The sequence below is a fragment of the Nannospalax galili genome, unplaced genomic scaffold, assembly GCF_000622305.1.
Source record: "Nannospalax galili isolate Female #2095 unplaced genomic scaffold, S.galili_v1.0 scaffold1623, whole genome shotgun sequence".
Classification (NCBI taxonomy): domain Eukaryota; kingdom Metazoa; phylum Chordata; class Mammalia; order Rodentia; family Spalacidae; genus Nannospalax; species Nannospalax galili.
Genome location: NW_008349082.1, coordinates 645,028 through 660,876, shown reverse-complemented (window position 1 = coordinate 660,876; position 15,849 = coordinate 645,028). Strand labels below are relative to the sequence as shown.

Here is a 15,849-nt window from a genome sequence, read left to right as displayed (position 1 = left end):
GTCTTTTTGAGACAGGGTCTCCCTGTAGCACCAGCTGACCTGGAACTCACTATGTAGACCAGTCTGGCCTTGAACTCACAGAGATCCACCTGCCTCTGCCTCCCAAGTGCTGGGATTAAAAGTATGTGGCCCCATGCCCGGCTGTGGCTTCAGATTTTGAGACAGGAGTCTCAAAAAATAAAGGTGAGGCTGATAGAACAGGACCCCAGATGTTACCTCTGACTTCCATGTCCACCTTGTATGTACATGTCTGTGTGCATACACACAGGCACACACATATCCTGTGCACATACACACACAATTCTTGCTGCTCAAATAACTGCTATGAGATAGGCACGAGGGCATACACCCAGTACACAGGAAGGGAGATGCAAGCATGAAGTCCTAGGTTCAGTCCCCAGTACTGCAACACACACACACACACACAGAGAGAGAGAGAGAGAGAGAGAGAGAGAGAGAGAGAGAGAGAGAGAGAGAGCGAGCAAATAACTGCTATGATTCTAGTCAGTAAGTGGTTTTGTTTTCATCTCCTGGCTGGACTTGGCTGATCTCAGCAGGAGGCTATTACTAACCCTGCTCAGAAAACGACTTCCAGCTTCTCAGATCTGATTGGCATACTGCATCCATGCAGTAGTCAGCACGAGGCCATGGGGACCCTGGAGATCAACTTCTCCAGCCTGTATCACTGCAGCCTTTGGGAGCATTGATGTTGCCCTGAGCGAGGCTTCCAGGATGCACCCTGAGCTTCAGGTGGTCCTTGGACATCAATATGGAGAAAAAAACACATTTGCCAGGTCAGTTGCTCACATGGGCTGGCAGAGGCTGTGTTGATTTGCTCCAGTAAAGGCACTTCATTAGGGAGAGCAACTGGAGTCATCACCCGATTACTGTGACAATATCCCACAGTCATTCTCCCTGCTCCACCTGCCTCTGTGCCGGCCAAATGGGCAGCTGAATGGAGGTGGGGTCAGCACCCCTACTCCTTTGGAGCTGTAATAGTGGGAACTAACCTCTGCCATTCCCACAAAGCATACAGAACTGCTTTTGAATTAATATCCTGGGAAAGACGGGGAGTTCTAAGGGCTTGGCTCTAACCACCACAGCAGCCCTGGTTCCACGGGTCAGTGCGCCAATATGGCGCTCTACCAGCTGCTGGTTATGTCTATTTCAGTGACACAGCCAGGAACTAGGAAAACACAAGGCGGGTTCATGGCTCTATCAAACCTACACAGTGACTTCCAAGGCCAACCTGGAGGATATGAGGCTCTGCCTCAAAAAAAAAAAAAACAAAAAAACTAAAATCAGGGCTGGAGAGATGGCTCGGTGGTTAAGAGTACTAGGTGCTCTTGCAGACGACCCAGGTTCAGCTCCCAGCATCCACATGGCCGCTAACAACCATCTGTAACTGCAGTTCCAGGGGATCTGATGCCCTTTTCTGGCTTCTGTGGCTACTGCACGTACGTGGTGCACTTGCACTCAGAAAAAACACACACATAAAATAAAGTATCAAAGAACAAAACCAAGAAAGATGCTAGGTGTGGTGGGCTAGCACCTCAGTCCCAGCTACTTCAGAGGTCGAGGCAGAAAGACTAATTGAGTCCAGGAACCAGAGGTCGGCATGGACAACACAGCAAGACCCCATCTCAAAGAAAGAAAAGAAGGAAGAGAGGAAGGGAGTGAGGGAAGGAAGAAAGAGGGCTGCAGAGACGGCTTCATGGTTAAGAACATCTGCTGCTCTTTCAGAAGACCCAGGTTTGGCTCTCAGCACCCATGTCAAGCAGCTCACAACTGCCTGTAACCTCACCTGTTAGTAATATACCCATGCAACCCCAACATTCAGGAGGCTGACACAAAGATCTCAAATTCAAAATCAACTTGGGCTATAAAGCAAGACCTTGTCTCAAACCAAGTCCTGTGAATATAGCTCAGCAGATAGGGTGCTTGCATAACACCACATAGCACCACATAGCACCACATAAAGTGGGCACGGTGACACCCGTCAGGTACTCCTAGTACTTGGGAGGTGGAGGCAGGAGGATTAGGAGTTCAAAGTCATCTTTGACTACTTGATGCCAGCCAGGGCTACATGAGACTCTGTGTCAGAAAAACAAACAAAAATCCCCCTCAAGCAAACCAAAGGCAACAACAAAACAGCTACATATGAAAAAATGGATAAGGGAGCCAGGCATGGTGGTGCATGCTTCAATCCCAGCACTCAAGAGGCAGAGGCAGGTCGAGCTCTGTGACATCAAGCCCAGCCTGGTCTACATATCAAGTTCCAAATCAGCTAGGGCTACTAGGGAAAAAGCGGAGGAAGGGGCTGGAGAGATGGCTCAGCAGTTAAGAGCACTAGCTGCTCTTGCAGAGGACCCAGGTTCAGTTTTCAGCACCCACATGGTGGCTAACAACTGTCTGTAGCTCCAGTTCCAGGAAATCTGACGCCCTGTTCTGGCCTCCGAGGGCAATGCATGCATGTGATGGACTTATAGACATGCAGGTAAAACACCCAAACACACTAAAACATAAAAATAAATATTTGTTAAAAGGCTAAGGGGCTAGAGAGGTGGTTTAGTGTTTAAGAGCACTTGCTCCTTTTGCAGAGACCAGTTTCAGTCAATCCATAACTCCAGTTCCAGGGGGAACCTGACACTCTCTTCTGGTCTTTGAGGGCACCAGGCACTCACATGATGTGTGTGTGTGTGTGTGGTGTCTGTGTCTGTGTCTGTGTCTGTATGCAGGCAAACATACTTATAAAAATTTTTAAATCATTTTTGATTTTTAATTTTTTAATTAATTTTATTTTATGTATATGAGTACATTGTCTGCATGTGTGTAAGTGCACCCATGTCATTCATTCAGTGCCTGAGGAGGACAGAAGAGGGTGTCAGAGTCCCTGGAACTGGAGTCATGGATGGTTGTTAGCCACCATCCGGGTGCTGGGAACTGAACTCAGATCCTCTGCAAGACCAGTCAGTGCTCTTAACCACTGAGCCATCTCTCCAGCCCCTAAATCTTTTTAAAAAGCTACATAAAGCCGGGCATGGTAGTACATGCCTTTAATCCCAGCACTCGGGAGGCAGAGGCAGGTGGATCTCTGTGAGTTCAAGGCCAGCCTGGTCTACATAGTGAGTTCCAGAACAGCTGGGGCTACAGGGAGACCCTGTCTCAAAAAGACCAAAAAAAAAAAAAGCTACATAAGTAACAGCACATTCAAGTGGGGATTGATATTCAGTCACATAACATTCTGTTAGGTTAAAACAATCAGACACTATTTTGGGCCTTTATCATTGGCAAGGACTTTTTTTAAAGATTGATAGTATCCACTGTTGGCAAGCATATAGGAAACTCGACATTCTCCTGCACTTTTGGTGAGACTATAAATTAGAGGAACCTCTTTGAACAGCCATTTGGCAGTATATACTTAAAAACAATTCTTATCCTTTGACCCATCTCTTTTACTTCGCAGAATGTATCCCTCAGGAACACTCCACAAACCCACAGGCCAAGTTCAGAGGGGCAGTAGCTATGCCAGCAAGGACTGAAGCCATCCAGTCAGCCATCAATAAGGAATGAGTTAAATAATTCATGCTCCAGCCACAAATGGGACAGAGAAATGGGATTCCTGTGTCTCCCCTTCAATTTCAAGCAAGTGGTCAAAGGATTGACATCCAAATATAATTCTTTCTCAACCTGACCACTGCATGGTGGAGATGGTCCGGTCCAACCCCACAGTCACCTAGTCCCTCCCATGCACATCCAGTCTGGAAGCACACCTACACAGCAGACACTCAAGCCCAAGTTCTGGTCCTCTGAGGTCTGAATTGCCTCTCATCCAGCATCTTCCATGTGAGCCATCTGTTTGCAGCCACTCCTTCCCCACTCCAGATGTTTCTCAAGAGAATGGCCAGGGTTCATATGTTTCAAGCAATTTAAAAGCTCCAAATGGTATATATGTTCAGTTGAATGTTATTGAGCCATAAGAAGAAACAAAGGGCCAGCGAGATGGCTTAAAGGTTAGTAAGAGTGCTTGCTGCCAAGCCTGCCGACCTGAATTCAATCTCTGGGACCCACATGGTGGAAGGAAAGAAATGACTCCCACAAGTTGTCCTCTGACCTCCACATGTGCAATTTAAAAGCTCCAAATGGTATATATGTTCAGTTGAATGTTATTGAGCCATAAGAAGAAACAAAGGGCCAGCGAGATGGCTTAAAGGTTAGTAAGAGTGCTTGCTGCCAAGCCTGCCGACCTGAATTCAATCTCTGGGACCCACATGGTGGAAGGAAAGAAATGACTCCCACAAGTTGTCCTCTGACCTCCACATGTGCACTATGGAGCGCACACATGTACATACACACAATAAATCAATAAATCAATAAATAAATAAATAAATAAATAAATGTACAAAAGGTTTTTTTTTAAGGAACGTAGTACTGATATATGTTATAATGAAGATGAACTAAAAAAGCATGCTGAGGGAAAGAAGGCAGATTCACAAGGCCGTATGTCGGATGATTCCATTTACATGAAGTATCTGTAATAAGCAAACCCAAAGACAGAAGGATTGGTGGCTTCCAGAAGCTGAAGCAGGGAGGAAAGGAATGCTTAATGAGGAGATGGTTTCCTTTGGGGGTGAAAGTGCTTTGGAATTACACAGAGGTGGTGGCTGCACAAACAAATGTGCTAAGTGCCACTCAATGGAACCCTTGTTTTTGCTTGAGACAGGGACTTCCTATGTAGCCCAGGCTACCTCCACCCCCTGATCTTCCTGGGTCAGCTTCTCAAATGCTAGGATTACAAGCATCCACCACTATCCTAGGTTCAAGTGTATCATTTAAAATGGTTACTCTGGGGACTGAAGAGATGGCTCAGTGGTTAAGAGCACTGGCTGCTCCTGCAGAGGATCCAGGTTCAGTTCCCAGCACCCACATGGTGGCTAACAACCGTCAGTAACTCCAATTCCAGGCGATCAAATGTCCTTCTCTGGCCTCTGAGGGCATTGCACACACCTGGTGCTCTTACATACACGCAAGCAAAACATTCATACACATAAAATTAAAATTAATTAATTAAAAAAAATAAAATGGTTACTCTGGGTTGGATACTTGGGAGTCTGGAGCAGGAGGATCTCAAGTTCAAAGTGAACCTGGGATATGAGATCCTGCCTCAAAAAAAAGCTGAAAAAAAAAAAACAGTGTTGACAACCTGAGTTTCATCTCTAGAGCTCACATGATAGACGCAGGGAATGGACTCCTGCAGGCTGTCCTCTGACCTCCACACATGCACTGTAGCATGCATATGTCTGTCAGCACCTACACACGTGTATACACACACACACACACACATGCACGTGCCCACGCAATAAATGTTTTAAAAAAGTTTAAAAAATAAAACCAAATAAATAAATAGCTCATCTTATGATATACGAATTTCACCTCAGCAAAAAGAGAAAAGAAGAAAGGTCGCAGCATTTGGCCGCTCCTGTCCTGATGCAGCATCTCATCTTAAATCATACAGCGCTTCACAGTACAACGCCAACAACACCTCAGATGTCCACCTACGTCTTCTTGATCACCACCCCGTGGTCTGCGCCCTCTCAGAACTCACTGCTGTCCCTGCTCCCTCACACCCTCTTCTTAGACACAGCTTCTTGGTGTAGGTGAACTCAGTCCCACCTCCAAGCTTTACACAGATGAACCCTCTGTCCCTTCTCCCAGACCTGTCTCTCCATTCAGCAAGTATTATGAGGGCCTGCTGGGTATCAGAATGTTCTACATGCTGGGGATGCTGAAGGGAGGCCCGTGAAGCCCCTGATGTCGTAACACTCCCTAGAGTCTCTGCAGGGCTGTCTTCCTCACCTCGCTGGGGTCTCTTCCTACATGCTACCTCCCACGCATGTGCCAGATCCTTTATATCCATCATCTTTTCTATTAACAATGCTCTCACTGTCTTATACCATCTATTTACTGTCAGTTTCCCTGTTAGAACAACTTCAGAGGAACAGGGACTATGTCTGTTCTGCACAATTCTGCCCCCTAGTGGCAAGAGAAGAGTCCAGCATATGATAGTCAACAAAAATGAATTAGATGTGCGGTAACTGCTTTTAAAAAATGTATAGAAGGCGTGGTGGCACACGCCTTTAATCCCAGCATTCACAGGCGGGAGGATCTCTGTGAGTTCAAGGCCAGCCTGGTCTACATAGCGAGTTCCAGGACAGCTGGGGCTACAGGGAGACTCTGTTTCAAAAAAATATATATTTAGGACGGGGGTGCAGCACAGTTGACAAAGCACTCACCTAGCATGCACAAGGCCCTGGGTTCTATCCCCAGCACTGCAAAAACCCAGCACACGCCTGTAACCCCAACACTTGGGAAGTAGAAGCAGGAGTATCTGGAGTTCACGGTCATCTTGGTTACACAAGGAGTTCAAAAAGAAAAAGAAATATAAAGGCAAGAGAAAGGGAGACTTCAAATGTTTGCTGGGCATGTCAGTGCACCTGACAGGCAGAGGCAAGTGGATCTGGGTGAGTTCCAAGCCAGCCTGATTTACATAGCAAGTTCCAGGCCCAGCTATAGCTACATGGAGACCCGGTCTCAATCCCCTCCCCCAAACCCAAACAAACAAATAAACAAAATAAAAAATGAAAAGCGGGGCTGGGGAGATGGATTAGTGGTTAAGGGCACAGGCTGCTCCTTCAGGCGACCTGGGTTCTGTTCCCAGCACCCACATGGCAGCTAACACTCATCCTCAACTCCAGTTCAGGGGATCTGACCCCTCTTCTGGCCTCTGTGGGCTCTGCATACAGTGATATGTTTATATACAAGGAGGCAAAACACTCATATACATAAAATTAAAATAAATACAACACTTTTTAAAGTGGAGAAAAACAAATTTCACAGTGGTTTGCATAACAGGATATTATTTTTTCAAAAAATAAAAGTTTTTAAAATTTTTATTTATTTTATTTTATGTGTATGAGTGTTATATCTACATGTATATAAGTGCACCTATGTCATGCAATGCCCCTGGAGGACAAAAGAGGATGTCAGATGATCTCCTGGAACTGGAATTACTGATGGTTGTTAGCTGCCATGTGGGTACTGGGATTTGAACCCAGGTCTTCTGCAAGAACAACCAGTGCTCTTAACAGCTGAGCCATCTCCAGCCCCCCAAAATAAAAGTTTTAAAGAGAGAACTAGGTGTAGTGGTATACACATATATCCTAGCATTTGGGAGGTGGAGGCAGGGGAATCAGGAGTTCAAGGTCATCATTGGCCACATAATGAGTTCCAGGCCAACCTGAGCTACATAAGACTGTATTTCAAAGAACCCACATTTATATGTGTTAATGAAGTTAAAGAAAATGATTTAGAGACATCTTCCCCACACTTGGTTGTCTCTGAGGTATGAGACCAAGTCATGCCAAGTCATGCCAAGCGTTCCTGCTACTGCTATGCTCTGACTTCATGTCACTTTGTACTGTATGTATCAACTGGGGAAAATAGATTGTTCCTTTAGTGCCAGGCATGGTGGCCTTTAATCACAGCACCCAGGAGGCAGAGGCAGGCGGCTCTCTGTGAGTTTGAGGCCAGCCTGGTCTACATAGCAAATTCCAGGCCAGCTGGGGCTACAGGGAGACCCTGTCTCAAAAAGACCAAAATATATATTTTTCTTTATTATTTTTATTTTATGTGTATGAATACATTGCCTGCATGTATGTAAGTGCACCCATGTCATGCAATGCCCAAAAAGGCCAGAAGAAGGCATCATATCTGAAATTGGAGTTACAGGCAGTTATTAGCCTCCATGTGGGTGCTGGGAATCGAACCCAGGTCCCCTGCAAGAGCAGTCGGTGCTCTTAACTGCTGAGCCATCTATCTCTCTGGCCTCGCCTTGAGATTATTTCTTTAAAAAAAAATCTGAGAGGTTCTCTATAGTGAGATTCTTTTTTCATCTCTGCACCTACCTGTGTGACTTTCTCAGTGCATCAAATATTTGGAACTGGAAGACCAATCAATAGGGCACAGTATTTAAAAATGTCAATCTAAGAGACTCGGTACAATCTCCAGAGACAGAGTTGGATGAAGACTGTAAGCAAGAAATCAGCCACTATGTGCTTGGCTGAGGAAAAACTCCATGGACAGCAATTCTACAGACCCCTCGACAGAATCAATTGATTACCTACTCAACATCAGTTTTGTGCATACATTCTACGTGTTCTTCTGGGCTGCAAGAGCTCCTTCGCTGAGATTCCTGCCCCTGCCGTGTGAGGTTCAGGGTGATGTAGACATCATCTTAGTTATGATAACACCTATACGGATCTCATCAGTCCCTCATGATGCACTCCCCAAAGATAGGGGGTCATTAATCTCCATTTGGAGGGGATGCTAAGACTCAGATGGGCAGCCTCCTGTCTACAGGTCACACAGCTAGTACAGAGCAAATACAAATTCAAACCAGGGTTATCTGACTCCACAGTCAATGCTCCAAACACACTCCAAGATACACACATCACCTCACTGATTGTGACCATCAGTAGTGACTACCTGTGTACTGGGTCTGCCTTACAAATGTATTCATTAATCCAAACCTCTGTGAGGGAAAGCTGCACAAAGGTGTGGCAGCTTGCCAGGAATCCTGTGGACCTCCCAGAGCCTGGAGCTTGCTGTCAAGCTGCTAACCACTGTGCCACTATAATGGATGCCACAGTGGACCCCAGACCTCCAGTTCAAGGAACAGGGCACTTGGCTGCCCCAGCTACCTTGAGTGGTGGTGGCTCACAGCTCAGTTGATGAAAGACATCCCCTGGACCAAGGTCTTGACACTCCCTGAGGTCATCCCACATCCAAGATGTCAGGAGCATAAAGGCCTGGTCCCCTTGCCTCAGGGCACAAAGGGGAGGCTGTCCTTGGTCAGCCCAGCTCTAGAGCTTCCCAAGGGATGGCTGAGGCCCAGGTGCCACTGCATCAGAGCCCAACTCCTCTCTCCCTCAGTTTAAGCCATCTGTTTCTTGAAGTTGACCTAAGACATCTGGTCTATCTTTTAGGCCAGCCTGGAAAATGTAAGCTTTATCTTGAGGCCCTAGTGGCTTTTACTAAAGCAAATGGCAAAATCTCTCTGCATTGTAGAGAGATCCTGACAAACTGGTGCAGAATGACCTGAGGCAGGCAGTCGGGAAGGAGGCTGGCAGGAAGTGGGGATGTAGCTCAGATGGCAGAATGCGTGCCTAGCCTGCATGAGGTCTTGGGTTCAATCCCAGCACTTTGAAAACCAAGTGAGTTTCAGGCTGACCTGGGACAGAACTTGAATTCACACCACAACAGGAATCAATTCTAGCAGTGGTCACAGGGTACAATAAATGAACCAGACTTTTGAGACTTGCCAAAGATCCAAGCTGGGGCTGGGGAACGTCAGTACCTTGGGCTGCTTTCCATATGGAAGTCATTCTCCAGCTCCAGACCAGCCTCCTGGGATTCCTGCTCTGTCTCTCCTAGTCACTATCTGAATGGCCTGGGCATGATGGTACCTTGGTGCCTGGTTGCATTTGAGGAAATGCGGATAATACTAATCCCTTCCTCATTGAGAGGCCTCATTGAGATTGGAAAGCTTGGACAAAGGCCTAGCCCAGCAGGAACACTTGATCAACAATAGCAAATACTCCCTGGTCACTCCAGGCTTGCCCAAGTACCTTTTGTGAGGTCTGCAAAGGGTGCAGCCTTAGGACAGACGCCCCTGGCTGCAGCCCTAGTAGTTGGGGATATGTCTCAGTGCTGCTGGGCTCCAGGCCTGGTGTTGGCAGGAGACAGTGCTCCAGGCCCTGCAGGATTAGGACAGTGGAGTTAAGTAACACTTGGAACATTCCCAGCACATGGTGTGAAGTCATCCGAGGGCAGCTGCTGCTGCTGTTGGTGTGATGTGGTAAGGATTCCCACGTGGCTCTGCAGGCCCAGCCACCCCACAGCAGGCAGCACAGTCTCAGCAGGGCATGAGTCCCACCCTCTTTACGCTGCTAGCCTGCTCCTCCTCCACTGTTTTCTCCGTAAATGTCATCACCAGCTGCCCAATTCAGACATGGGAAGACGCCACCACAGCCACCTTCCGCCCTGTACTCCCCACCCAGTAGTCATCAGGCCCTGCACTCCCCAGTCCTTCCCCTAGTCTCTATCTGTGCTGTGCCCCAGTCCCAGGCCCACCATGTCCCCCCTGGAACTTTTACATCCTCCTATCAATCTACCCTTTCTCCAGCTTGAGCCAGCTTGACCTACTGAGGCCCAGACTCTTTGACCTGCCCAGTAAAGGCAAGGCCAGGCCTGGCTTGATTACTCCAGGGTAAAGCATAGAGCCTGGAACACAGTAGGTGCTTAATAAATACCAGAGGGATGACAAATGGATGAATGCATGCATGAACTGACGGTGCTGACAGGAGTAAGAATACTGACAAAACAGGTCATAGGCAGGCACCCTCTGCCCACCAGGCCCTGCCCAGGTCATTTATATGGATTTATTTGTTCTATTCTCACAGCTAAGCTACAGGCCAAGGGCTGTTTCTGCCATTTTATAAACCGAAGGAACCAAGTTATAGCTCAGTTAAGAAACCTGTACGGCACAGCACATGCACAGCAGAGGCAAGACTCAAACAGGGCTCGGGGTTGCACAAAACCAATCACAGGAACTCACCACAGGCACCAACTCCTTTTGCCCACCCTGATGCATCAGTCTAGAGCCACAAAGGTGAAGAGCTCTCATAGTCAGACAGCCAGGCCCCTCTTTAGCTGATGGATAAACTGGCCTCTGATTTACTAAGAGGGGTTTACTCTCAGAGGTCTGCCTATTTCTGGAGAGGCCAATAAAAGAAAATTCCCAGGACCTGCAAGATAGCTCAAAAGGCAAAGGCACTTACTGCCAAGCCTAAGGACCTGAGTTTGTTCCCTGGAGAACTGCCCCCCACAAGTTGTTTTCTGACTTCCACACAAACATGCATGTATATACGTACGTGCGTACACACTTAAAAAAAAAAATTCCCAATCCTGTATGACTGAGGACCACGCTTGGAAACAGGTCCGGGGGAAGCTTGTCAGTGGGATGGGCACTAACCCCCCCCACCCCGCCCCCGTCTGCTCAGCACGACCCTCTCAGGGTCAAACTTTAACACCAACCCTGGGGCAGAAGTTTTCAACAGAGGACCATGCCTCAGGACTTGCCTGCAGGCTGGAGTGGGGAGACCAAGCAGTCAAGACTCAGGCTCCCCACTTCTTCCTCCCGTAGAGCAGCCCTGTTTTCATCTGGGCCCCTGAGGCTTTCAACGGGAGGGAAAGTTCTGTACAAAATAACTTTTGAACATTAATGCCCTGAGGGATAAATGTCCTTGTCTAACAAAGTTCCCTGCTGGTGTCTATCCTGATGACATTCAGGGGATCCAAAGCACCAAATTTTGGCATGGGAGAGACAGGAGGGTGAGTTCAGCCAAGTCCAATGTCAAGGCTGCAAGTCCCGTGCTCTGCAAACTAACTCTGGTGTGTTCTAACCAGATGTCTGTTTTGTGCATTCCTGCCTCTGTGCATTTGCCCACCCAGTTTTCTCTGGAATGAAAAAAAAAATCTATAAGGGTTAGGAATATGGCTCAGCTGGTAGAGTCCTTGCCTAGCATGCAGGAAACCCTAGGTTCAAATCCCCAGCATCACGCATAAACTGGGCATGGTGGTGCATGCCTGTGATCATATCACTTGGGAGGTAGAGGTAGGAGGATCAGGAATTCAAGGTCATCTTTGGCTACATAATAAGTTCAAGACCAGCCTGAGCTACCTGAGACCCTGTCCCTCACCACAGACCTGTCTGCTATGAGCCTCATTTTAGGGAGGTGAAAAGTAAGGTTCCGGGTAGAGAAAAGATGCACCCGAGGACACCAGTCCAGGTTGGTCTAACTCTAGAATATTCTTTCCACTGCGCCCTTGCCTCCCACCTCCCACCTCCTGTCTCTCATCCTCCTCACCTCCATCCAAGTCTTGCCCACACACAGGCAGGCCCAGCTGCTTCTCCCAGAGTGCTTCATTCTCTAAGGGCTCCACTTCTGTAAATGCTGTTACCTTTGCAATAAATATGCTCCTCCCTCTGCTACCCCCTTTACCTCCTGACTTCATGCCTTTTCTTTGAGATAAGGTCTCATTATGTAGCCCTAGCTAGCTTGGAACTCGCTGTGGGGTCAGACTGGCACTGAACTTTCAGCGATCCTCCCACCCCTGCCTAAGAAGTGCTGATATCACAGGTGTGTGCCACCATGACTGTTTTGGTTTTGTTTTGTTTTGTTTGAGACAGCCACAAACACGTACTGAGAAACAGATAGCTCTGTTATTGTTTTGAGAAGAGGTCTCAGGTATCATAACAGAGAATGGCCATGAACTTCTGATCTTCCTGCTTCCACCTCCCAAGTGCTGGGATGACGGTCATGTCCTACCATGCCTGGTTTATAGGGTGCTAAAGATTGAACCCAAGACTTCCTGCCTGCTAGGCAAGCACTATGCCAAGAGAACCATATTCCCAGCCCTAACAGTGCTGGGCAGAGGATACAAATAAGGCACAGTCCTTAGTATCGCCTCCTGCAGGAAGCCTTCTTTGACTACCTCCAGCCTTTGCCTGAATCCCACTCCGTGTCACTGTTATTCACTCATCAAACCTTGGAGAACAAGGGGAGCATATGGCAAAAACACAGGAGGTGGCACATGCTTTGCTTGCGCTGTCAGGACACAGAGCACTTGGAGCAAAGGTAACCAGCCTTTTGCCTCTTTGTTTTGCTTTGTGCTGACCTGGTTCCACCCTCCCTTCCTCTTTCTGTTGCCTACTCCTTGGCCCTTTTCCCAGCCCCTGCCAACCGTACCCGGTTGATGAGCTCGCCAACCATGCCTGTCCAGGAGCCATTGGGCTCAGGCGCCCCATACAGTCCATCCTCCACCAACCGCAGACGGTAGCGAAAGCGCAGCAGCTCGGCCAGCTCCCGCAGCATGTCCACGCAGAAGCCCTCAAAGCGCTCGTTTCCCGACAGGGCCTGGAAGTTGGGTCGGCGCATGACATACGGGTTCTCCTGGGTGGGCAAGAGAAAGCAGGAGGTCAGAGACTGGACATTTGGAGGCTGAGTCAGGGACCCCAGGGATGCTGGGGTGCAGGCAAAGCTGGGGGCAGGGCCATATGCTAGAGCTCACTGTATGCTTGTGCATGTGGGAGGCCCAAGGTCAATTTCAGGTGTCATTTCTCAGGAACCATCCACCTTGGGGTTTGGGGGTTTTTGTTTGTTTGGTTTTTGTTTTTTTGAGGTCCCTGTAGCCCCAGCTAGCCTAGACCTCATTATGCAGATCAGGCTAGTCTCAACCTCACAGAGGTCCACCAGCCTCTGCCTTCTAAGTGCTGGGATTAAAGGCATGAGCCCCCACACCTGGCTCACCTTTATATTTTGAGACAGATTGTTTCATCGGTCTGGAATAGGTCAATTAGGCTTCCTGGCCAGCAAGCTGGAGAGAGGCCTGATTTGGCCTCCCAAGAACTGGGATTATTAGTCAAGTCCCTGATTGAGCTACCTTTCTTGCCCTGTTTCTTATTTTTTAAGACAGGGGCTCAGGTTGTAGCTATAACTGAACTTGATACGTAGACAAGACTGGCCTTGAACTCCCGATCCTTCTGCTTCCACATTCTAAGTGCTGCAATTACAGGTGTGTCCCACCATGCCTGGCTACTGCACACATCTGTCATTAAAAATGCTCTGAATGGAAAATGGGCCTGAAAGTCAGTGGGGCTTTGCCAGCCCCTAGCAGACTACAGGGAGACATTTGAAGCTCCATAGACTACCCGGGACTCACTGGTGTCCAGCCAAAAGGCCTACGAGGGTGGAAGAGCTTTGGAGAGACTCAGTACCATGAACAAGAACAGAGCTTTCAGGATTTTTTTTTTACATACTTGACTCAACTCACCCCTTACCACACACAGGAGCTCACAAGGAACCAGGCTTAATTCCATGAAACAGACCTTGCTCCCAGGGCCCAGTAGCAGGGTACATGGATAGTTTCAATTCACATTACTTCATTTTTAACATGGCCACTAGTGACTCATTAAACCAACTTTATGAGCCACCAATGGACCAAAGAGGGGATCCCCCACCAGGATTTCACTCTAGCCTGAGTTGCCAAGAGGCAGGCAGGCCTGACAGGCCAAACGGTGCAATTGCAAGGGAGTTTGGAAGCCTAGATTGTTTTCTAAAATCTCCGGATTATGAATTTAGCAACTAATGCAAATTCTAATATCATTTTTTTTTAGGCCACACAAATACACCTGCCAGTTTGCAACCTCTGGTCTTTTGCTACATTGTTGTTCTTTTTTCTTTCTTTCTTTAGAGCCATGGAGCACCAGCTATCTAGTCTCCAACTTCCTAAGAAACCCCAGATCATCTCAAATTTGCAATCCTCCTGCCTCAGCTTTCTGAGTGCTGGGATTTTAGATATCTGTATCATCATACCTGGCTACATTGATGGTTATTTTTTTTAATGTATATAAGTGTATTGCCTGCATGTATGTGAGTGCACCCATGTCCTGCAATGCTGAGGAGGTCAGAAGAGGGCTTCGGATAGATACCCCTGGAACTGGAGTTAAGGACCGTTCATAGCCGCCATGTAGGTTCTGGGAATTGAACCTGGGTCCTCTGCAAGAACAGTCAGTGTTCTTAACCACTGAGCCATCTCCCCCAGCCCCTGATGGTTACTTTTTAAGAAATATTTTACTTTTTTTATGTGTATGAGTGTGCTGCCTGCATGTATGTAAGTGCACCCGTGCTGCACAATGTCCATGGAGGCCAGAAGAGGGTGTCGGATATCCTGGAACTGGTATTAGTGTCCACGTGGGTGCTGGGAACTGAACCCAGGTCCTCTGCAAGAGCAGCCCATGCTCTTAACTGCTAATCTCTCTAGCCCCCCAATGATTACTTTTGAGGGTCACAAGCAAACTGTACTGATCTCATTTTTTTTCAGGAATCATAAAAGCAAGGAGAATTTTCAAAGTCCCAGTAAAACAAGGCATCTAGAGATGGTCATAACCAAAGGGAAATTTACCTTGAAGTAGTTATTGTCTAAATAGTGGTAGGCCAGTGTCCCTTTGGGATAATGCACAAAGGGACTCAGGACTCAAAACACTGAGGTGAGAAATCTCTGCTAATAACATCCAAGATGGTTACTATGAAACGAATTCCTTCCTCCCTTCCTTCCTTCCTTCCTTCCTTCCTTCCTTCCTTCCTCCCTTCCTTCCTTCCTCCCTCCCTCCCTTTCCTCCCTTCCATCCTTTTCTCTCTCCCTCTTTTCCTGACCTCTGTATATTCTCTAGAACACATGCCTTTTATGTATTTATTTTTTATAGCCCTGGTTGGCCTGAAACTCCCTATGTAGACCAGGCTGGCCTGGAACTCACAAAGATTCACCTGCCTCTGTCTCCCAAGTGCTAGGATCAAAGGTGTGTGCCACCATGCCCAGCCCTAAAAATTTATTTATTATTATTCTGAGTGTATGTGTGTACATGATGGGGGTGGGGTTTGAGTGCTAGAGTACACACATGAAGTCAGAGGACAACTTTGTGGAGTTGGTTTTCTCTTTCTACCTTTATGTGGGTTCCAGGATTCAAACTCAGGTTATCAGGCTTGTTCAGCCTTTACCTGCTGAGTCACCTTGTTGGTTCTAGAATACTTGCCTTTAAATCCTCAGGAGTCAATACCTAAATGAGTATTTTTTTGCCTTTCTTTTTCCTTCCTTCCTTCCTTCCTTCCTTCCTTCCTTCCTTCCTTCCTTCCTTCCTTCCTTCCCCCTTCCTTCTTTCCTTTCCCCTTA

The 15,849-nt window shown here is 47.5% G+C and overlaps 1 protein-coding gene across 1 annotated transcript in view; it reads right to left on the bottom strand.

Moving 5' to 3' along the window:
• The window catches only part of Grik5 (glutamate ionotropic receptor kainate type subunit 5), an 83,971-nt gene that overhangs the window by 43,659 nt on the left and 24,463 nt on the right, over window positions 1-15,849 (bottom strand). Inside the window, exon 12 of the mRNA XM_008846436.3 lies at window positions 12,870-13,073. Coding sequence (XP_008844658.1) covers window positions 12,870-13,073 — 204 coding nt within the window. The remainder of the gene's footprint in view (window positions 1-12,869; window positions 13,074-15,849) is intronic.